Source organism: Arabidopsis thaliana (genome assembly GCF_000001735.4).
Source record: "Arabidopsis thaliana chromosome 1 sequence".
NCBI classification, from domain to species: domain Eukaryota; kingdom Viridiplantae; phylum Streptophyta; class Magnoliopsida; order Brassicales; family Brassicaceae; genus Arabidopsis; species Arabidopsis thaliana.
The window spans coordinates 8,645,822-8,665,665 of record NC_003070.9 but is presented as its reverse complement, the minus strand read 5'-3'; the positions used below and the strand labels follow the sequence as shown (position 1 = coordinate 8,665,665).

Here is a 19,844-nt window from a genome sequence, read left to right as displayed (position 1 = left end):
TTTTAGTCAAACGTATATATTGCAAATGTAAGACAAAAATTAGAATATAATTACAGATTCTCTCATAAAATCTTCTTAACAAAATATCGCATTAAATACATATGTAATCCTATATTCACAAAATATATCAATTAAATTCAACATAATAACAAGTAAATGATGATGGGATCCCTATTTCCTATGACTTGCTTACTGCAACACATGTAACAGTTCGAATTACTAATGTGTCGCTATTGCATCATTTGCACATTCTGATTACATAACATCTTTCACAACTGTTGGATCCACAAGTCTGCATGCACATCTCTCACATTTTGGACCACTTTCACATTTTCTATGGAGATACCACCATAATTCTTTGCAATTGACTGATTTGTTGTCATTTTAACGTTTTCAGTCATTAAGTCACTGCAGGTACTGCAACAAAAATAGATAGTTTTGGAGTCAACACTATAGTATGATCACTTACACCCTCATAACAGCAGCTAATAGTTAACATCAACCATAAAATTCTAAGCATTGGAGAAGAGTCTCTTAGAACTTGGCATCCGAAAAAACATGACTTTAATGACTTAATAAAGCTCTAATTTACAACATAGAGACTAGTCTTCCAGCTCGAGCTCCATGTACCTTCCAGAAAACCTTGATGGCTTCATCAACCGTTCCAGCATCAATAGCTATAGCTCCAAAGATTGCCCTAAAGCCAGTACAAAGAATGGCCGAGTTCGATGCATCTGTCTTAGTAGAAACTCTGATTATCTTCCCCAAACCCAACCGGTCTCCGTCAAGAGCACATGAGGACTCCACATTTGAAACCTCTGATATCAAACGGCCCAGTGCTTTCGAGGAAATATCGATATCTTTAGCGAGAAACTGAAGAGAGACCGCGGTTTCAATGATATGGGTTCCAAAGATACTCAAGGCTTTGTTGTTCTCTTGAGAAAAAGAAGCATGAGTCATTGCACGGCGAAGAAGGTTGATGTTGTTAAACTTGTAGCTACACCAAACAAAAAAAAAGGAAAGGTCACAACTTTAAGAGTATAGAATTTAACCAAATCAGTGATTCAACTTAATCATCACATCAAGAGAGTATCTAATCTTATAGAAATGGCCTTAATTTCCCTAATTATGATCCTCCAATACACATTTAGGAACAAATTAGTAAAATCAACAGAGAAGAAGTGACTTTAAGTTACTGTACCCAATTTGAGTTTGCAGCTTTGCAAGATCCGTCGCGAACGGCGAGGAAAATGGTTCGATCCTGAGATTGATTTCACTTGTTGCACGTACCTACCAAAGACGCCACGAAGAAATAAGAAACGGATCGTGTTCGGATCACAAAATATAAAAAGTTTGGGTTTTTAGAGAAGAGATGAGATGGAGATACATGAGAAACGGAGGAGAAGGAGAAGAAGATCCCGACGACGAAGACAAGAAGAAGTAGAGTGAAACGAAGAGTCGCCATAGTTGAACCTTAGTGTTCTTCACTTGATTTCACCACTCTCTGTTCTGCGAGAGAGAGAGAGAAACTTGAGGATTTATAAATTGAAACAGTTAGCACAATTGCACAATCAATTGGTTTGGTTCGGTTCGATTCGGTTTGCATTGGTTTATCCGGATTGAACATCTCTAGGAATTGATTTTACTTATAACAGTTTTTAAATCTCATCTTCAAACATGCTTATGTTGGCAAGAAGACATGAAGATCATCTTTCTCATTTGATCTTTGATAATAAAAGGGGTACACATTAAGATTATGACAATCTTCATAAATCATAATCTAAAACGAAGGAACATTAATGGATCACCAGATTCTTATGTACACTTAATCAAAGGTCTGGGATCACTCTCTCCCTCTGTACACCCGTATTTATGTTTCGGGATAAAATCATATCAAGTACTCGTTGTAGACTAAGAAGGCCGCTTCTGGATAATCCTTAGGAAGGCTATTGATGTGGAGGTAGAACCGAAGAAGATCCTCTTTGGTGACCGTCTCTGGATCCACCACATCTTCATCGCAAGTTAGCACCCACAGATCCTCTGAGTTCACTCTCTTGATGCTGCCACGACAAAACGGGCATGACTCCGACTTTGTGTTCCAGTTACGGTAACATTTGATGCACATGGCATGACAACAGTTTGGCAACACCATTTTGGTGCAAGGCTCTAAGCAAATCCCGCATTCGTCTTCTCTTTCCAAGTCAATGCTATTCATGTATCTGCTACCTTCAATGTCATACTGCTTCTTGGTGATGGCTTTTGGATTCGGATACCACAAGCTTTCGTCCGGTAAGTCAGCAAAGTTGATATGAAGTCGCTCAAGTGATGGTAATATAACACCTGCATTTAGCCAGAGCCATAGTTATAAGATTAAGCCCACAGTAGAAGAAACACAATCACAATTAAGAGCTTAGTCTTACCGTAAAACTCCCTAATCGTAGCTTTCCTTCCGTACCTAGATCGATTCCACCGCCCATCAGCACGTACCTGTACAAGACAAAGAAGACACCTATAAAACAAACAAGCCAAGAGGAAAGGAGAGAAACTATCAGGGAATCTACCATTTCACACACACACACACACAACTCGATATCTATGTATGCGGTAACAACCTTGTATATGAGTATGTGGAAGAAATCAAAATATCTTGGAAGCAGACATGAGAAATCCATCCATTGTAGCAGGAATATGAAGAATGGAGCCAAATTGCTGCACACCAATTTCATCTGAAGTCGCACACCGCTCTTTCCCATTGGAATCTCAGCAGCCCTGAATCAAATTTGAGAGTAATCAGTCATTACACTAATCCTTCTAACATAACCCATCCCTTCAGACAACATATGCCTGAAGAACAAACCACACAGATACCAATTCTGAGACTAAGCAGTTACTATATCCTTCGAATCACATAAACCATTTCCACAGACAACATATGCATCAATACCACACCACAGATATACAAATTGTGAGACTATTCAGTTACCATCCTTCTAATCACATTTAACCCATTTCTTCAGACAACATATGCATCAAGACCACACCACGCATGCCACAAAATTTAGCAATTTTTTGACCATTTCTGCAAAGTTTCGATTTTTAATAATCTAAGTTCGTGATAACGACCGAAAATGTAAAATTGTGGGGCCCTAAACCCTAAATCATCGAAGCCAACTATAACAATCGATACTAAAGACCCTAAACCCAGTAAAAATCAAAGAACCCAGAAAGAATCAGAGGATGACTCACAGTCCATTGGCGTGCTCAATATCAGCCTCCAGAATCTTCAAAGAGTCTCTGTAAGAAGACTTGGTCAACTGATAATACATCCTCCTTAACTTAAATCCCTAATCTCGTCTCTCTTCTCTCGATGAAGAGATGATGATGATAACAAAAGGATCAAGACAAGAGAAGACGAACAGGAAGAGAAGAGAATCCAAAGTTTGTGTCTTGGAAACAGACAAATCCTTAGAACCCGATGAATCAAAAACAAACAACAGAGACGTCTGCTTTTCTCCACGTCTTATCTCTTCGGTTTCACAAAATTAAAGATTTTGGAAGAAGAAAAAAGAAGCGACTTTTCGCTATTGATGATATTTTTGCAGCCAGAGAAAGAGACTTCGTGAAAGCCAAGAAAAAAATTTATATATATTTTTTTTCAAAAATACAGAGAGAAGAATCTTATCTCTTTTTTTTTTTTTGTTCTTGCAAACTTTTTTAATTTTGGTGTTCTGTTTCAAAGATCATAATGATGAGAAATTGGATGATGATGATGAGTGTTGTTGTTATAATGTTTGTAGAGAGAAATAGCTTTTGTCCTTATCTATAAAACATTATATGCTTTCTGTTGGCAGGTCTCCGTTACCAAATTGGTTTCTTTAATCAACTTCTTTCATAAAGTATTTTTTTTGTTCAAGTCTTCAATATCTGTGACCTGTCAGAGCCAACATTATTTCCTTATTATATTATGCTAATTATGAACACAATTAGGGAATAGGGAAGAAGATTCTCTCTTCATTATCGATTCTATACTAAATTAGTAGTGCATATTTTATCCTTTTCATATTTCAGTATCATTTTAGACTAATGTACTTTTGTTTTGAAAATATCACTTTCATGATTGCAATGTTAATTTTACAAAAATCTAGTTTGTCCATAATCAAAATTAATAAAAATGTATAAAAAAATTAATAAAAAATAAATAAATAAAAAAATAAACTCAAAAGTATTGACATTTCATCTTGAAAATTTGAACAAATTAAATGCATAATCTATCAAATGTTGCAAATAAACGGTGTTAAATTTTAGACGGAAACTAAAACACAGTCGTTTCGTTGATTAATTAAACGATTGTATTTTTTTTTTTTTAATGTATAAAAAGAAAAAAACGTTTATTATTGACTACGATGATAATGTTAAATTCATGGTGTTATAAAGGTTGCTAAGATTGTTGATTCATGGTATTACACTGAGATTGTTGAGTTCGATTATATTTATAGATAAGTCCTTTTGTATTTAGAGTTTCTAACATCTATAGTATTAGTCTATTAGATAAGTCCTATTAACATGTCATGAGCTGCAGTAAAATACCTCATCCAAAGTCCACGGGCTATTTTCACGAGTCACAATAGTCAACGTAATAAGAATTGATTAAGAAGATTAATTAAATAGTAATTGTACTTTAAACATTTCAGAAGTTTGTACGTTTTCTATTGAGTATAGTGGATAAACCCTAATTAATTAATATCCTGGAATAATCAAATCCAGATGTAATGTTTTGAACGTGACGTTGATCGTGTTGAGAGCTGAGATACATAACTCAACAAAACCCTACGTTTTCGTTAAACTATTACTTTTGTTTTGAATCATTGCTGTTCGCGTGGACAACAAACTAAACTCGCTCTCCAGCAACAATATTTCTCAGCCTTCAAATTCCATAACGAATATTATAATTTTATTGGCAACTAGCTATATAGAAAATGATGAATTCAACACCATGGTGTGTCCTCCAACATAATTTATGACGTATGAAGCTAGCATGAAGAAATAACGTTTACTCTATTGCTACAATGATTTCTAACTATATATAGATTTAGAAATTGTAGATCGAGCCTTCTTTGTTTAATATTTAATCCAAAAGCATGTTTTTTCCCCCCGGAGGATTTTTTCTTTTGTGAAAAATGTTGAATAGTATAAATAAAAATAAAAATATTAATTGTCTTATGAATATGTTAATGCCACTAATTAAAAATTGGTTTCTAGGGAATATATACTATAGTATTATTCTGGTTAGTTGCTATTGGTCGTAATGATCATATTAATTCATAGTAGATGAACAGCCCATATTTATTAAGTTGAAGAATGGGAATTTGGAATAATTCGTACCCTAATTTTCAATTCAAAAATATCATTTATTGATTTAAAGTTCTACCTAATGGTTCCATTGACTATATCGACCACAAACATATATATACAAAATAAAATTTGTTATGAATGGCAATACAAAAGTATAATTTCGTATAATTAAAACGAGCCTATCGGAATATATAATTTAGCTAAAATGAATAGTCAAACGTTTTTGGTAAGGACTAGTCTAAAGGACTAAAGGAGATGTTGAGGACCATCGACCACCAACCCCAACTAGTTAATGATGATGATGATATATACTTTGAAAATGTTATCACTATATAATTGTTGACGAACCGAATCCCTGTTTTTAATTTTTGTTTGTTTGTACTTATTCCTAAACTCATTTTGTATAGAAGAGTTTCTTGCGGAAAAAGGCATCCTGTGAAGCTTGAGTTTCTTGAGGGAAAAGGTATCCTGTGAAGCTGCTTAACTCACTTGCGGCAAATTAACTTGTTCAAGTCTAAATAGAAGATATAGTTTTCCACCTAACGTTAGTATAAAACTGGGTTAAACCAAAACCCCATATCAAGTTTCATAATGTTGACAAAATAATCCAGCTGAAGTCTCCAAAACCAAATCTTTGTATAAAATTTGTAACTTTCTTGTTCACTTGGGTCTAATTCTGATCCGTGTCTAATCACCATGACACGTTATTAAAGAGGACTATACCTCCTTATAACTTTAGCTTATATAATCTTACTGACGAAGCATGAGTCTGCTCAGTTCTCATACATCATTATTATAAGTTATTTCAAAACAAGAATGGGGCTTGAGATCACGGTAACTTCTCAGGAACTCGTCAAGCCCTCTCCTCGAAACCTTAATCATCCTCCATGCCATCATCATCTCTCTTTCCTTGATCAGCTTGCTCCTCCCATTTTCATGCCTTTCCTTTTCTTTTACCATAACAAGACTAATCTATCAGACAAAGAACGAAGTGATCACATCAAGAGTTCTTTGTCTGAAATATTGAATCTCTATTACCCCTTGGCAGGACGCATCAAGAACTCGGGTGATGTTGTTGTGTGCAACGATGTGGGTGTGTCTTTCGTCGAAGCCAAAGCCGATTGCAACATGTCACAGATTCTAGAAAACCCAAATCCTAACGAACTTAACAAGCTTCATCCATTCGAATTCCATGAAGTGAGTGACGTGCCTCTCACGGTACAGCTCACTTTCTTTGAATGTGGCGGCTTAGCACTCGGAATAGGCCTTTCTCATAAACTCTGTGATGCACTGTCTGGTCTCATCTTCGTCAACAGTTGGGCAGCTTTTGCTCGTGGCCAGACTGATGAAATCATTACTCCTTCTTTTGATCTCGCCAAGATGTTTCCTCCGTGCGACATAGAAAACTTAAACATGGCTACAGGTATCACGAAGGAGAACATAGTAACCAGACGCTTCGTGTTCTTGAGATCTTCTGTTGAGTCTTTAAGAGAAAGATTCAGCGGAAACAAGAAGATCCGCGCGACACGTGTTGAGGTCTTATCGGTATTCATATGGAGCCGTTTCATGGCTTCAACAAACCATGATGATAAAACCGGAAAGATCTATACACTGATTCATCCAGTGAACTTGCGTAGACAAGCAGATCCAGATATACCAGACAACATGTTCGGGAACATCATGAGGTTCTCTGTTACTGTCCCTATGATGATAATCAATGAAAATGATGAAGAAAAGGCTTCTCTTGTGGATCAGATGAGAGAGGAGATTAGAAAGATAGACGCAGTTTACGTGAAGAAACTTCAAGAAGATAACAGAGGACACCTAGAGTTTCTAAACAAACAAGCTTCAGGTTTTGTCAATGGAGAGATTGTATCGTTTAGCTTCACGAGCCTCTGCAAATTTCCGGTGTATGAAGCAGATTTCGGATGGGGGAAACCTTTGTGGGTTGCCTCTGCAAGAATGAGCTACAAAAATCTTGTAGCTTTCATTGATACTAAGGAAGGTGATGGAATTGAAGCTTGGATCAACCTTGACCAGAACGATATGTCTAGATTCGAAGCCGATGAGGAGTTGCTTCGCTATGTCTCTTCAAACCCAAGTGTGATGGTCTCTGTATCTTGAGAAACAAGTAATCTATTAGTCGTTTCTAATGAGTTTGAGCTTGTTTTCCTTTTAAGTTTGTCTTTCAGATTTCATTCCCTTGTACTTAATGCATTCTTTTATACTATTTTGTTCATATTTAAGAAGCAACACAAGTTTAAATTAACTCATATAAATCTCTTGGAAGAAGTATGCAATGAGTTTTGTTCTTGTCTAGATTAAAACAGGGGGATTTAGGGAAGCTGATTCAAGAAGCTCTTGATCACATTCAAACAGTGACATTTGTTCTTCCGTAAGAGTGATCCAAGCTTCAATTCCTTCTCCATCTTTGGTATCAATCAATAACATCAAGTTCTTGAAATGGGAAGTGCCTCTTCCGGTCACCCAAACCGGCTTTCCCCATCCGAAATCAGCATCGTACAAGCCGAGCTTACACCAGCTATTACTCATCCACAAATCCATCTCATTTCCTCTTCCATATACTTTCCCAATCTCTTCCAAAAGCTCAAAAATTCTAGACGAAGATTTCGACATCTCCTTGCAGTTCAAGCTGAATATTTCCTTTGCCCTCCTTATCTCATCAACCACATCTTGAATTCTTTCAATCGCAGCTTCTTCGTTCTTGAGAATCATGAGGGAAAGCATATTCCCAATTGTGTTTTCACACAAAGAATCTACCTTTCCTCTTAGGTTCACTAGTATCTGCAGCACTGAAGTTCTTGGTGTTAGAGAACTCAATCTTGAAACCTTAGTAACGCATCTCCAAAACAGAGCTGTGACGGCTTCAACACGTGTTGGATTCTTCACAAGGTTTCTTGAAGCTTTGGCTCTAAGTTTCTTGATCTTCGAAGCATCAAACACAAACCTCTTTGTCACACAACTCATCTCTTCAACCTCTTCTTTGCGATCCATCGGTTTTGAAGGAAGCTCATCAAGTGGTTTAGGAAAGACTTCAGAAGCGGTGAAACTAGGAATCAAAGTAATCCCCAAACCTCTTGAGGACTCAGCCCATCCTCTGATGAACATTGCTAAAGAGGTAGCATCAGTGATCTTATGAGAAACGCAGATTGTGATAACCAATCCTCCACAGCTGAAGAAATTAGCTTGGATTAACAACACAGGCCATGTAACAGCTTCTCTTGACTTAGCTTCAACAGGAATGAGTAATTCCAATGATTCAGGAACAGGGCACTTGAGAAACTCCGAGAGAAGATGGTCAACTCGAGCTTCTATAAACACAGCTCCTTCATCATTACATTCGACGAAACTTCCTATGATTCTTCCGGCAAGAGGGTAGAAGATTGGTAAGGTTTTAGACAGAGATTTCTTGAGCTTCAAGGAAGTCTCCTCTGTTGAAAAACCTAGAAGGTTCTGAGGATCAGCTGCGTAAAAGAGAAGAGCTCCTGTGTACATTGGTGAGCTGAGGATATCAAGAAGAGAGAGATTGAGAATTCTCTTATCATCTGGAGTTGGAGAAGACGGTTTGACTATTTCTCTTGATAAGATCTCAACGTTCTTCTCCATTTTTACGAACAAAGTCTTTCTCCACTTTCTGATAAACCATGACACGCTTGTAAAATAACTTCAATGAAGATTCTTGGTGAGAATAGCTACATATTCCTGCATCACAAAAGACCAGTCATATTATTTATCATTAATTCATGTCATCATCATCATTATCCTTATTATTATTAATAGATTACATTCATATTAAAGATTCCTACTAGTGGGGAGACCAACAACAGTTCAAGATTCTTACTCGTCAGGAGACAAAACGTTATTATTTCATCTTAAAAATCTTGTCTTAAATATCGAAACAGAGAATAGTAATTATAATGAATTGCATTGCTTTTAAAACCTTAAGGGGTCCTTTGATTTTACAAAAAGGACATTTTTCCTTTCTAGGACTAGATAGCTAATTTTTATTGGCCTTAATTGTTTGCAGATTCAAGATTATGATTGCAATTTTTCTAAAATGAATCCATTATCCAAGCATCTCAAACATCTTTTTTTTTTCTGTTAATCGTTATTCAACACAATGTTTTTTAATCTATCGTTGCACTAGTTGTAAAAACGCTATTTTCTTTTAAATCTAATTTAACATTAAATTAAAAAAATAATAATGTAAATGTCAAACCTTTTGTATATATTTTTTTTTTTGTATGAATAAATGTCAAACTTTTTCTTCACGTTTACGTTAAAAGTAGTTTACAAAAAGCTAAAGAGTATTACAATTTTAAAGATATTTTCTTTTGAACATCTCACTTTGCTTGTTGTTTGCATCCAGATGGTGACGCGGCATTAGATTAAACTATGCCTATATGGCATGGTTTATGAATTTTGTGAGAGGTTACTTGTCGGTACATCCTGCATGTTGCTGATTTTAGTAAACTAGGATAGTGATATTTTGAATCGTTGTTTATTGCCTAGACGTCTTTTACGAGTGTTTAGCGATCCATTAAGTTTTCTTTGTCATTTTAGGTATTACAAACTCAAAAGGATGATTTTTTTTACATGTACTCATCTAATAGGATTAATGATTTTATAATACACCTTTAATAAAACAAAAACACAATTCCTGGTCGCTATTAAATTCTCACCAACAAAAATATAAATACACAATCAACCGCAACCAACGAACTTTCTAAATGTTAAAGATTTAACAATTACAATCAGAAGAATGGTTAAAAGAGAGAAGCAGAACTTAATGGATTAATCACAAGGAACAGATGAATCAATAACCCTTTTGTAACTAAACAAATAACCTATTGATTACTTATCAGATTTCTTGCCAAGTTTCATCCATTTGAATCCAAGTATGGCCTTCCCGATACCGCTTTTGCTTCCATCTTCCTTCTTCTTCTTCTTCTTCTTCTTCTTATCGTCTTCGTTACTTGAATTTGGAGGAGGATCAGAGTTGTAATCCCATTGATCAGCCCATGATAGTCCAGAATCCATCTTCTTCGTCTCTCTTTAAGATTTTGTGGAATGAGAAGGTTTAGAAACAAATATGAGGGTGAAAGAAAGATTTTGTTTTACTTATTATAGACAGTATTGGTTTGACACAATGTCTATAAGTTTCTTGGTTGCTTATTTTTGGGGTTTATCTGTTTTTAGTTGTGCCTCTTTGCCCTTTGGTTGGACAAAGAATCAACATCTTTCACCTTTGACTGTGAAAACCCTTCAACAAGAAAAGAACCCCTTACCTGAAACACTTGAATTTTTTTGAGTAATCAAAAACTATACGCTTCAACGGTTCAACCTAATTTCTCTTTTACATTTTATTCAACATTTTCAAAGGATAGTTGAGTAGATTAATTACTGTTGATAAAAAACGACATACAATTTTTTTTGTCACGCTTTGAAATTATATTATTACGCTTGTTTCGTTTTGTGACATTGTACTACCAACAATAATTGTTTTTTATAGTCAACCATATCATTAATCGGAGCGGTCCCTTGATTCGTTCGAGCGACCCTCTAATCAATTGGGAATACTGTGACAAATAACCATGCATTTATGCTTCAACAATTTTAGTTTTCCTTCATAAATATCACGGGATGCAAGTGACGCTAAGCATAAATAGTTCGTCTGTTTCATTGACTTTGTAATAGAAGATGAAAAAAGAAAATATATAGATATTTATCTTCCTTTTGATGTCATGACGTTTCGTGATTTTGATTTACAGTGTCAAAAAGAGAGATTACGCTAGCGAAACGTCACTACGACCAAGATTTAGTTGGAGTATTTATACTCTGATCATTCTCAATTTCTCATCATCGACATTACAAATATGCAAAATTAACAAAAAATAATAATATATACAACTCATCACCTTATATATCTAAGAGCGTTTTGTCTAACTAATAATATGTTAGCATTTTTATGCCACTATTAGTAATTTAATAATATAGTTATTGCTTAAATATATAGATTTTTAACATATTTTCTCTTAGATATATATATATATATATATATATATATATATATATATATATATATATATCAAGATATAAATAAATTCTACTAAAAGAAAAACAAAAAAACAGCTAATTTTTTGTCGGTCAACTCAAAATAATCATTAAATGAGAAAGATATATTTATCTATCGAATAAATATTATTTTATTTTTTAAAAGCGAAACACTCGTTAGATCAGGTGACCATGAAAAGAAAAATTCAGCTCTATCCAAAAAAGAAAATAAATCATGCAAATACAGGGAGAAAAAAGTACGAAATTACAAAAAAAAGCCATGTCAATGTAAAGAGAATCATTGAATCAAGAAGAACGATTGGGGGTAAATTAGTATTTAAATTGGTCTAAGCATGAAACAGCTTCCAGCCGATGGTGCCTTATGCCTCGGGCAAAAAAAAAGACCAAACACACTAAACAAAACTACCAAACAAACTAACAAACATTCCCTTCAAATTCGGAAAAGTCAGAATCTCATCACCTATTTATTACACTCTCATAAACGCTAACAAATCGTTGAATAGAATAATTAAGCAGGTAAAATCCTAAACCGTCAGAGAATATCTATCCTCCTCTTAAATATCACTCTTATCTTTATCCTCCTAAAATCTTCTTAATTGTATCTAATCTCTTTCTCAAAAACCAAACACTATCTCTCGATTATATCACAAGGAGATATGGGGAACAGTGAAATGTCAGCGAGTGAGGTTGCGGCGGCCAAGCAGAAGAACGTCGACGATTGGTTACCGATCACATCTTCCAGAAACGCTAAGTGGTGGTACTCTGCTTTTCACAATGTCACCGCCATGGTTGGTGCTGGTGTTCTTAGCTTGCCCTACGCTATGTCCAATCTCGGATGGTATACTAATTTGTTGAATCTGATAATCTTAATCTCCTTTATGTTTTAATCCATGATCTGATCTGAGTTTTTGATGTATTACAGGGGACCTGGAGTGACGATTATGGTGATGTCATGGATCATAACGTTGTACACACTGTGGCAAATGGTGGAGATGCATGAGATTGTTCCAGGGAAGAGGCTTGATAGGTATCACGAGCTAGGTCAACACGCTTTTGGTGAAAAGCTTGGCCTATGGATCGTCGTGCCGCAGCAGCTTATCGTGGAGGTCGGTGTTGACATCGTTTATATGGTCACAGGAGGAGCATCCCTCAAGAAAGTCCATCAACTAGTCTGTCCCGATTGCAAAGAGATCAGAACTACGTTTTGGATCATGATCTTTGCTTCCGTCCACTTTGTTATCTCTCACCTTCCCAATTTCAACTCTATCTCCATCATCTCACTTGCCGCGGCTGTTATGTCCTTAACGTAAATCTCTTCAACACACATATATTGGTTTTACTTTATAACTTGAACAGAAAGTTAGAATAATTAACCTAGAGCATGCCTTGTGGTTCAAGGCTAGGGATCAAAATTGTTGTATATTTTCCGGTTATTAGAAGAAAAACTTAGCATAATCCCAAAATATGTAGAAAACTAGGTTTTATTGCCTGATGATTTTTATGATCTGTACAGTTACTCAACTATTGCTTGGGCTGCATCCGTGCACAAAGGGGTACATCCAGATGTGGACTACTCTCCTAGAGCATCAACCGATGTTGGAAAAGTATTCAACTTCTTGAATGCGTTGGGAGATGTGGCTTTTGCTTATGCAGGTCACAACGTTGTGTTGGAGATTCAGGCCACAATCCCTTCGACTCCGGAGATGCCATCCAAGGTCCCAATGTGGAGAGGAGTTATTGTAGCCTACATTGTAGTCGCCATCTGTTACTTCCCTGTAGCATTCCTCGGCTATTATATCTTTGGAAACAGCGTTGATGACAACATCCTCATCACTTTGGAGAAGCCTATCTGGCTTATTGCTATGGCTAACATGTTCGTGGTTATCCATGTCATTGGAAGCTATCAGGTATTCTTCCACATTCTAGTACTTCTATATTTTTGATTGAAGTAAGAATTATTTCATGAATATTGACACCTTTGTGTGGATTCAGATATTTGCAATGCCAGTTTTTGACATGCTCGAAACCGTTTTGGTCAAAAAGATGAATTTCAATCCTTCTTTCAAGCTCCGCTTCATTACTCGTAGTCTTTACGTCGGTAAGAACCCACTCCTCATTTATACATATGTAACGTCATCCTCCTACTCCATTCATTAATTAATCTCATTTTCATCAATGTACATTGGACCGTGCAGCTTTCACGATGATTGTTGCGATATGCGTCCCGTTTTTCGGTGGACTACTCGGCTTCTTTGGAGGATTCGCCTTTGCCCCAACAACTTACTACGTATAGTACAAATAATCCCTTCATTTCTTTATTGGTTTATCCATAGATTAAAGTTGTGAATTTATATACACATATTAATTTGTAACTGCAGCTTCCATGCATTATGTGGCTCGTTCTCAAGAAACCAAAGAGGTTTGGTCTATCTTGGACAGCTAACTGGGTATGTTCTTTAGTAATCAATGGTACATAATCTATAGCTCTTGTTTTCTTGTAAAGTAACAATTTTTGTGTTTTGGTTTGTTGGTGTTGTGGATTATGAAAAAATACAGTTCTGCATCATAGTAGGAGTTCTTTTGACGATCCTTGCCCCAATTGGAGGACTCAGAACCATCATTATCAACGCCAAGACCTACAAGTTCTTCTCTTAGATGGATCACTTTTTTTTGTAACCGCGCAACCGAAAAATAAAATCACGGCATGTCTAATTTTATGTGACTGTCCGTTTAAGTAAATTTTATGTTTTCATTGTAGTTAAGACAATTATCTTTGGTTTCTTTTGATAATAAACTCTTTTTCAAATAATTAATCTCCATGATCTGGTTCTTCTAATGTTGTGATTTCGTAATTTATGCAAGAACGTACACGGGAATTTTATGACACGTCTAGATGCAATGTTACCATGGTCAGCACGACACTGCGTTTTGTTTTTCTTTATGGTTTATGGATACATTTACATTAGATGATTTGGATCTGTGGTTAGATTTAATCTTAATCACGGGGTTTTCACCTGTCAACAATATGACATGACTTGAAAACGAATTTATACTTTCCAGTACAGCATGCATGAGTGATGAGAATAATTTAATAGCTTCGTTTATTATTTTGGCTTTTCAAATATCTTGATTTATACGTTGTTTTTGTTGATACGTGAACCTGTGATTCTGGTCGTAACTCGTAACGCCACATGTACCCTTTTGTGGAGAGTTTACTTGTAAACGGCAGACCAAGAACAAAATGTCCTTTCATCAATTTCTATCTAATAGAGAAATCGGCAATTTTGGTTATAAAGCTCTTTGATGAGTCTTCTCCTTGTCCTGCCTTAATTATCCTTTATGCTAGGCTCGGCTTCATCGTTACAATTTGCTCCGATCCAGCTTTGATTAAACTCGCTCTATATGTACATGATCTTCTTGTTTCTTTGTCTATGCATGTATTTTGTCATACAATTCTTTCTTGATTAATATTAGGAGAAAAACATAGAGCTCAGTAGTATAAGTATATACAACCAGTCCACGCATTCTGCTGCTTCCTCTTACCACATTACTTTGGACACCATGGATCTCACCGCTCTTCAACCTTTTGAGACTACAGTTTATGACATATCATATGGCAAATTAGCTTTATCGTGCCGTATTGCTAGACCTCTAAGTCATTACGAGACTTTTGTAGTGGTGCTTATACAACAAGCAAGCCATCTTACTAAATGATCATCATTGATGTAGTTAAATTCTTATTAAATTAGAGAATTATTTTTGTTTGTATAGTTAAATGTTACAATATAGTTTTAAAATATTATTATGTTAAAATTTTACCTTGAATTAACACAAAACAAATTAAAATTTTGATTTTGAGATATAGTGAAATAGGATAGGAAAATAGTTATTTTCAGGAAGAGAAATTGTGGACGGTACATTTAAATAAATTAATATAATTAATTAAAGAAGCAACAATTATGGTACAAAAAACTAAAGTTGGAAAAAATTCTTATAAAATACATGATATATCTAATGACTAATTTTAGTCAAACTACAACTAATGAAAAGTACATGTGTTATTAAAATAGAATGTCAAACACCACATTATTAGACATAGTTTAGAAAAATGCTTGTTATATTATATATATAAAAAGATTTAATCTATGGAGTACCTTTTTTTTTTCTCGGGATATCATGACATTTCTAAATTGAAGTTAAAATACATCTCCCCCTCTCTTGGTATGCCAAATTGTTTAACAAACGACAATGCATATCTCATTACAAATGCCTAGCAACTATGAGACAACACTCCATCATTTATATCTGCATCTTTAGGGAGATTCATTCCATAACGCCTATCAACAAATTCGCGCACAGGTAACGTGAGCACAATGAAATAAACTCTTCCTCACATCCATGCAAAACTAAGAAACACTAACCATGTCGCATGATGTGTATGCCCCACACAGCAAATGATAACGTTTTGGTTTTGAACCTATACTATTATTTTAGAAGTACAACATAAATTGTAACATTGAGAAATGTAACAAATTATATTAGATTACAATTTAAAGAAAATATAATCATAGACGAAATTAATCCACATCATTAAGGTTATGACCTACTTCTTAATACTGCGGGTCAATTGGTCACCAAACAGGTTTTCAAATATCACCTAAACAATAATATCAACTAATTGTGTACAGTAAAACCTCTATAAATTAATAAATTCTTGGGACCAGTGTAAAAAGTGACATAAATCAATATTAATAAGATAATAAGTTTTTTGAAAATCCTATATAAATACATGGTCTCATCAATATTATAAATTAATAATTGCATAAATGTATCAATTATATATATACATTATATATAAGAATTTTTTTAAAAATATATTTTTAATATTTTTTTGCTCAAATTTGTATATATTCTTTTGCTTAGCCTATGTCTCAAAAGAGTGAACAACTTTTGCTTAGCCTATGTCTCAAACGGCAGCTGTTTCCTAATCCTAGGCGGTTTAATGTATAGAAATACAGTTGGGTTGGCTAGTCACAAGGCAAGATCCGCTTTCGAATAAACTTATAAGTTATTTGGTGCGTCTGTAATGCTTTATTTTACTTTTTGACTTTAAGTTGTGTTTGAATTTGGTTTAACATAGGGTAAAGATAGGGAGATATTCTTCAACCCTTGTAGTTTCCTTTTCGTTTCTAAAAAAGAACACATCAATAACTAAAAAATTAGAATGCGAGATGATTTATCGATTTCTAGTTTAAGCAGTAAATTTTACATATTTCTTAACATAAACCGCAAAATAGAAATCCGACCAAGTGCTAGAAAGAACTCAACTTTGTCTGTTTTACCAAATTGATTTAACTAAACAAAACCGACTCATACCAATTGTCTAGCTAGCAATACCTCCATCAGTGGTGAATGCCTGCAAACCAATGATTTCAACCATGGTTAGGTCGCTAATATAATCAGAAACCTAAAATCGACCCAAAAAAAAAAAAAAAAAAAAAAACCTCAGCCGCTCTCGAGACGATGGTGGCCGGGGCAGAGGAGAGGGAGAAGAGCAATCCTCGGAAAAGATATAGGATAGTGAATAGATCCGCGGTAATATTCTTCATCATTGTTAGTCGTTGTAAAGCGATTCACATATGTCTTTCATCGTCACACATCCTAACCCTCTTTCTTGTCGCTTCTAGAGTTCCTTTATAAAGAGAGTACCACACTTTGGTGGAAATGAAACAATCTGTAACGATGAGTCTTCTCCATGTCCTGCCTTGGTTATCCTTTATGCCAGGCTCGGCCTTCATCCGTACAATTTGCTCCAGGTTTGATTAAACTCGCTCTATAAATGCATGCTCTTCTTGTTTCCTTGTCTATGTATTTTTACCCTACAATTCTTTCTTGATCAATATTAGGAGAAAAACTTAGAGCTCAGTAGCGTAAAGAAATACAACCAGTCCACGCATTCTGCTGCTTGCTCTTACCACATTACTTTGGACACCATTGGTCTCACCGCTCTTCAACATTTTGAGACTTCAGTTTATGAAATATCCTCTGGCAAATTAGCTTTATCGTGCCGAATTGCTAGACCTCTAGGTGATTACGAGACTATTTGTGGTGGTGCTTAGGCCAAGTCCAACGCCACGGGAAAACGTTAAAATAACGTGGGCATGTTTACTTTTTCACTCCAATCAGACGGTATAATTTGCACTATAATAGTGTGATTCTCTTTTTTTGTACAGTGTAACACTATATTTGGTGCACTACTGTATCCACGTCAAATATTAAAATAATAATTTTTTCTTTTGTGTTAACATTATTATATATTAAAATAGCTTATTTAGTTATAATAGATTATATATGATTGTAAATGAGATTTAAGTAATCTAACTAAGGCTTGTAACTAAAAAATAATTTATAAGTACTATTTTTGTAATCTTTAATTTAATAAAATGATGGATTAGTAGAAAATATTAAAACTAATACCGAAGTTGATTGAAAATACAATAAAATAAATTATACATTTATAACATAATTAAAAAATTAAAACCACACAAACATAAAAACTAAATGCAACAAGATATGTTTTAAAAACATAACAAAAGTTTCACAAATGGTTAAGGAAAATTATTTCCGGTTCCGCTAAGATAATTATAATATTGGGTAAAATCTTCTTGGTTATTTGGTGATCTTTGGTCTTCACCTTGATCCGGTTCTCCTTGAACTTGTTTTCCATGAAATGGACTTTCTTGATAATGAGATGCTCGATATTGAGATCCATGATATTGGGAGCCTTCACCATCTTCTTCATGTTGGTTTGTTTGTGCTCTTTTTTCCAAAATTCTTTTTCTCTCATTTTCAATATATGCACTAGAGGATGGATCACTTATAGAATTCAAATCTGCAAATAATATTTTATTCTCTTCTTTCATTCTAGCTACCTCGATCTTCTGCCTTTGAATTTCATTTCTTTCAGAAGTACCTTTAGTAATAGCTTTGATAAGTTTATCATTTTGCTCCAAAAGTTGTTTAAACTGTTCTTCAGATTGTTGTTTTCGCTTTGCTTTTTTCAAACCCATAGGCCTTGAAGATAAACTAAAATTGGCATCTTCACTATCCATATTTAGATCAATTGAATTCATACCAGGGGAAGGTGATGACTCGGTATTGATTGAAAATGATGAAGATGACGTAACATCACGACCTTCTCCTTGGAATGCAGCGGGTGTCTTCATGTTATCATTAGCAAATTTCTCAATACCTTTAAGAATAGGCCATACATGATCAAATTTGAATCCTCTCTTGTATTTTTCATATTGAGTTAATAACATCTTCGCTTGGTTTAACTGATTACATATTTACAAGAAACAAATAAAAATAAGTTAGCATGTACAAATAATTTAATAAAGATAAGTTAGTAAACACAAGAATTTATAATTGAGTACTTACAATGTCTTCTTCAGAAGCACCGCTAGGATTTTTATTCTCAATTTGGTTAACGCATCCTCTCAGCTTTGAGACTGCAGAAAGAATTGACGTCATTCGAGTTTGTAAAGATCTTTTTGGTCTTCGTTGAATTTTGGGAAACATCGAGATACACATGACACAATTGTATATCTTCTTGAATAGAATATGACAAAAAGCGACTTGAACTCATTTTTGAAAAATATAAGAAGTAAGAAAAAGAGTTGGAGATGTGTGATTATTCATAGAGTAATATACATTTATATAGAGAATATAAAGCAATACCAACGGTTAGATCTTGGTAAATTCAACGGTCAAGATTAACTTATTTTTTTCTAAAGAAGTGATACTTGATATAGACATGAAATGACTAATCAATGCAGTGGTAAGATCTTGATCAAAGAAATTCAACGGCTAAGATGAACTCGTCTTTTTCTCATGAGGTGATAATTGATTTGCGATATGAAATGACTAATCAATGCAACGATTAGATTCTCTTCAAAAAAAATTCAATGGTTAAGATGAACTCATCTTTTTCTCATGAGGTGACCAGTGATAAAAGACATGAAACGACTAATCAGTGCAAGGGTTAGATCTTGGTAAAAAAATTCAACGGTTAAGATCAATTTGTCTTTTTCTGATAAGATGAATATATCAATTCCATGCTCTTCTATATAATGGGCAATATGTTTAGAACTAAAATAAATATTACTATCATCTTCTATTTCTTCTCATAGAAGATGAGTTTTAACTACGGTAGTTCATCTTATATTCCGTCTTCTTCTTCTTCTTCAGATAATAATTATTAAGATGATATAGAAAAGCAAGTGGTATCTCAAATTACTACTAACAATAATTTTCTTTGCTCTCAACACTTATATAACTCAGAAGGTTCGCATGGTGGATCTATTCCTGGTCATGTAGTTATCAATCGTGATCGA

The 19,844-nt window shown here is 34.6% G+C and overlaps 9 protein-coding genes and 4 long non-coding RNA genes across 15 annotated transcripts; 4 read left to right on the top strand and 9 right to left on the bottom strand.

The window, feature by feature from the left end:
- Positions 1–96: 96 nt before the first annotated feature.
- On the bottom strand, positions 97–1,569 carry NFD2 (Ribonuclease III family protein). Its single transcript, NM_102290.4, has 3 exons — positions 1,388–1,569; positions 1,202–1,290; positions 97–997 (listed from the first exon to the last, which is right to left on the bottom strand). The coding sequence occupies exons 1-3, from the start codon at positions 1,463–1,465 to the stop codon at positions 589–591; spliced, it is 576 nt and encodes a 191-aa protein (NP_173854.1). The 5' UTR covers positions 1,466–1,569; the 3' UTR covers positions 97–588.
- Positions 1,570–1,658: 89 nt separating this feature from the next.
- Positions 1,659–3,828, bottom strand: AT1G24440 (RING/U-box superfamily protein). Of its 2 annotated transcripts, none has more exons than NM_102289.4 (4): positions 3,247–3,828; positions 2,613–2,769; positions 2,421–2,487; positions 1,659–2,340 (listed from the first exon to the last, which is right to left on the bottom strand). In NM_102289.4, the coding sequence occupies exons 1-4, from the start codon at positions 3,324–3,326 to the stop codon at positions 1,889–1,891; spliced, it is 756 nt and encodes a 251-aa protein (NP_564218.1). In that variant the 5' UTR covers positions 3,327–3,828; the 3' UTR covers positions 1,659–1,888. The 2 variants fall into 2 exon arrangements, with proteins under 2 accessions (NP_564218.1, NP_001322323.1); NM_001332650.1 differs by having other exon boundaries at positions 1,694–2,340; positions 2,984–3,782.
- A 1,486-nt stretch (positions 3,829–5,314) lies between these two features.
- On the bottom strand, positions 5,315–5,988 carry AT1G05903. The gene has a single exon (NR_138983.1). It is a non-coding gene; the product is annotated as an other RNA (long non-coding RNA).
- Positions 5,989–6,151: 163 nt separating this feature from the next.
- Positions 6,152–7,663, top strand: AT1G24430 (HXXXD-type acyl-transferase family protein). Its single transcript, NM_102288.7, has one exon. It carries the CDS (start codon positions 6,169–6,171, stop codon positions 7,474–7,476), a length of 1,308 nt encoding a protein of 435 aa, NP_173852.4. The 5' UTR covers positions 6,152–6,168; the 3' UTR covers positions 7,477–7,663.
- Positions 7,664–7,668: 5 nt separating this feature from the next.
- AT1G24420 (HXXXD-type acyl-transferase family protein) lies at positions 7,669–9,645 on the bottom strand (the record flags this gene model as incomplete). 2 transcript variants are annotated; one of them, NM_001332649.1, is made up of 2 exons in its annotated part: positions 9,593–9,645; positions 7,669–9,075 (listed from the first exon to the last, which is right to left on the bottom strand). In NM_001332649.1, the coding sequence occupies exon 2, from the start codon at positions 8,977–8,979 to the stop codon at positions 7,669–7,671; it is 1,311 nt and encodes a 436-aa protein (NP_001319075.1). In that variant the 5' UTR covers positions 8,980–9,075; positions 9,593–9,645. The 2 variants fall into 2 exon arrangements, with proteins under 2 accessions (NP_001319075.1, NP_173851.1); NM_102287.2 differs by lacking the exon at positions 9,593–9,645 and having other exon boundaries at positions 7,669–9,062.
- A 358-nt stretch (positions 9,646–10,003) lies between these two features.
- AT1G24405 (uncharacterized protein) lies at positions 10,004–10,721 on the bottom strand. The gene has a single exon (NM_001123872.2). The coding sequence runs from the start codon at positions 10,411–10,413 to the stop codon at positions 10,228–10,230; it is 186 nt and encodes a 61-aa protein (NP_001117344.1). The 5' UTR covers positions 10,414–10,721; the 3' UTR covers positions 10,004–10,227.
- Positions 10,722–11,750: 1,029 nt separating this feature from the next.
- Positions 11,751–14,259, top strand: LHT2 (lysine histidine transporter 2). The gene is made up of 7 exons (NM_102286.3): positions 11,751–12,286; positions 12,371–12,754; positions 12,962–13,355; positions 13,441–13,546; positions 13,644–13,735; positions 13,827–13,895; positions 14,005–14,259. The coding sequence occupies exons 1-7, from the start codon at positions 12,105–12,107 to the stop codon at positions 14,101–14,103; spliced, it is 1,326 nt and encodes a 441-aa protein (NP_564217.1). The 5' UTR covers positions 11,751–12,104; the 3' UTR covers positions 14,104–14,259.
- A 507-nt stretch (positions 14,260–14,766) lies between these two features.
- AT1G05897 lies at positions 14,767–15,044 on the bottom strand. The gene has a single exon (NR_138982.1). It is a non-coding gene; the product is annotated as an other RNA (long non-coding RNA).
- Positions 15,045–15,609: 565 nt separating this feature from the next.
- AT1G05893 lies at positions 15,610–15,850 on the top strand. The gene has a single exon (NR_138981.1). It is a non-coding gene; the product is annotated as an other RNA (long non-coding RNA).
- AT1G05887 lies at positions 15,646–15,886 on the bottom strand. Its single transcript, NR_138980.1, has one exon. It is a non-coding gene; the product is annotated as an other RNA (long non-coding RNA).
- A 784-nt stretch (positions 15,887–16,670) lies between these two features.
- Positions 16,671–17,465, bottom strand: AT1G24390 (uncharacterized protein; the record flags this gene model as incomplete). Its single annotated transcript, NM_102285.1, has 3 exons — positions 16,671–16,898; positions 17,086–17,240; positions 17,394–17,465. 3 exons carry the CDS (start codon positions 17,463–17,465, stop codon positions 16,832–16,834), a joined length of 294 nt encoding a protein of 97 aa, NP_173849.1. The 3' UTR covers positions 16,671–16,831.
- On the top strand, positions 16,972–17,567 carry AT1G24388 (uncharacterized protein; the record flags this gene model as incomplete). Its single annotated transcript, NM_001123871.1, has 3 exons — positions 16,972–17,043; positions 17,136–17,264; positions 17,355–17,567. 3 exons carry the CDS (start codon positions 16,972–16,974, stop codon positions 17,565–17,567), a joined length of 414 nt encoding a protein of 137 aa, NP_001117343.1.
- A 424-nt stretch (positions 17,568–17,991) lies between these two features.
- Positions 17,992–19,610, bottom strand: AT1G24380 (no-apical-meristem-associated carboxy-terminal domain protein). The gene is made up of 2 exons (NM_102284.4): positions 18,889–19,610; positions 17,992–18,785 (listed from the first exon to the last, which is right to left on the bottom strand). The coding sequence occupies exons 1-2, from the start codon at positions 19,039–19,041 to the stop codon at positions 18,057–18,059; spliced, it is 882 nt and encodes a 293-aa protein (NP_173848.2). The 5' UTR covers positions 19,042–19,610; the 3' UTR covers positions 17,992–18,056.
- Between the last annotated feature and the right edge of the window lie 234 nt (positions 19,611–19,844).

Excerpts from the sequence above, each read along its gene's own strand:
- AT1G24440 (NM_102289.4), bottom strand. The coding sequence starts at position 3,326 with ATGTATTATCAGTTGACCAAGTCTTCTTACAGAGACTCTTTGAAGATT. Across the intron at positions 2,488-2,612 it reads TCCACATACTCATATACAAG|GTACGTGCTGATGGGCGGTG; the intron begins GTTGTTACCGCA and ends TGTCTTGTACAG. Across the intron at positions 2,341-2,420 it reads TACGATTAGGGAGTTTTACG|GTGTTATATTACCATCACTT; the intron begins GTAAGACTAAGC and ends GGCTAAATGCAG.
- AT1G24430 (NM_102288.7), top strand. The coding sequence starts at position 6,169 with ATGGGGCTTGAGATCACGGTAACTTCTCAGGAACTCGTCAAGCCCTCT.
- LHT2 (NM_102286.3), top strand. The coding sequence starts at position 12,105 with ATGGGGAACAGTGAAATGTCAGCGAGTGAGGTTGCGGCGGCCAAGCAG. Across the intron at positions 13,356-13,440 it reads ATGTCATTGGAAGCTATCAG|ATATTTGCAATGCCAGTTTT; the intron begins GTATTCTTCCAC and ends GTGTGGATTCAG. Across the intron at positions 13,736-13,826 it reads TTGCCCCAACAACTTACTAC|CTTCCATGCATTATGTGGCT; the intron begins GTATAGTACAAA and ends TTGTAACTGCAG.
- AT1G24380 (NM_102284.4), bottom strand. The coding sequence starts at position 19,041 with ATGTGTATCTCGATGTTTCCCAAAATTCAACGAAGACCAAAAAGATCT. Across the intron at positions 18,786-18,888 it reads GTGCTTCTGAAGAAGACATT|TTAAACCAAGCGAAGATGTT; the intron begins GTAAGTACTCAA and ends ATATGTAATCAG.
- NFD2 (NM_102290.4), bottom strand. The coding sequence starts at position 1,465 with ATGGCGACTCTTCGTTTCACTCTACTTCTTCTTGTCTTCGTCGTCGGG. Across the intron at positions 1,291-1,387 it reads CCTTCTCCTCCGTTTCTCAT|GTACGTGCAACAAGTGAAAT; the intron begins GTATCTCCATCT and ends CGTCTTTGGTAG. Across the intron at positions 998-1,201 it reads AAGCTGCAAACTCAAATTGG|CTACAAGTTTAACAACATCA; the intron begins GTACAGTAACTT and ends TGTTTGGTGTAG.
- AT1G24405 (NM_001123872.2), bottom strand. The coding sequence starts at position 10,413 with ATGGATTCTGGACTATCATGGGCTGATCAATGGGATTACAACTCTGAT.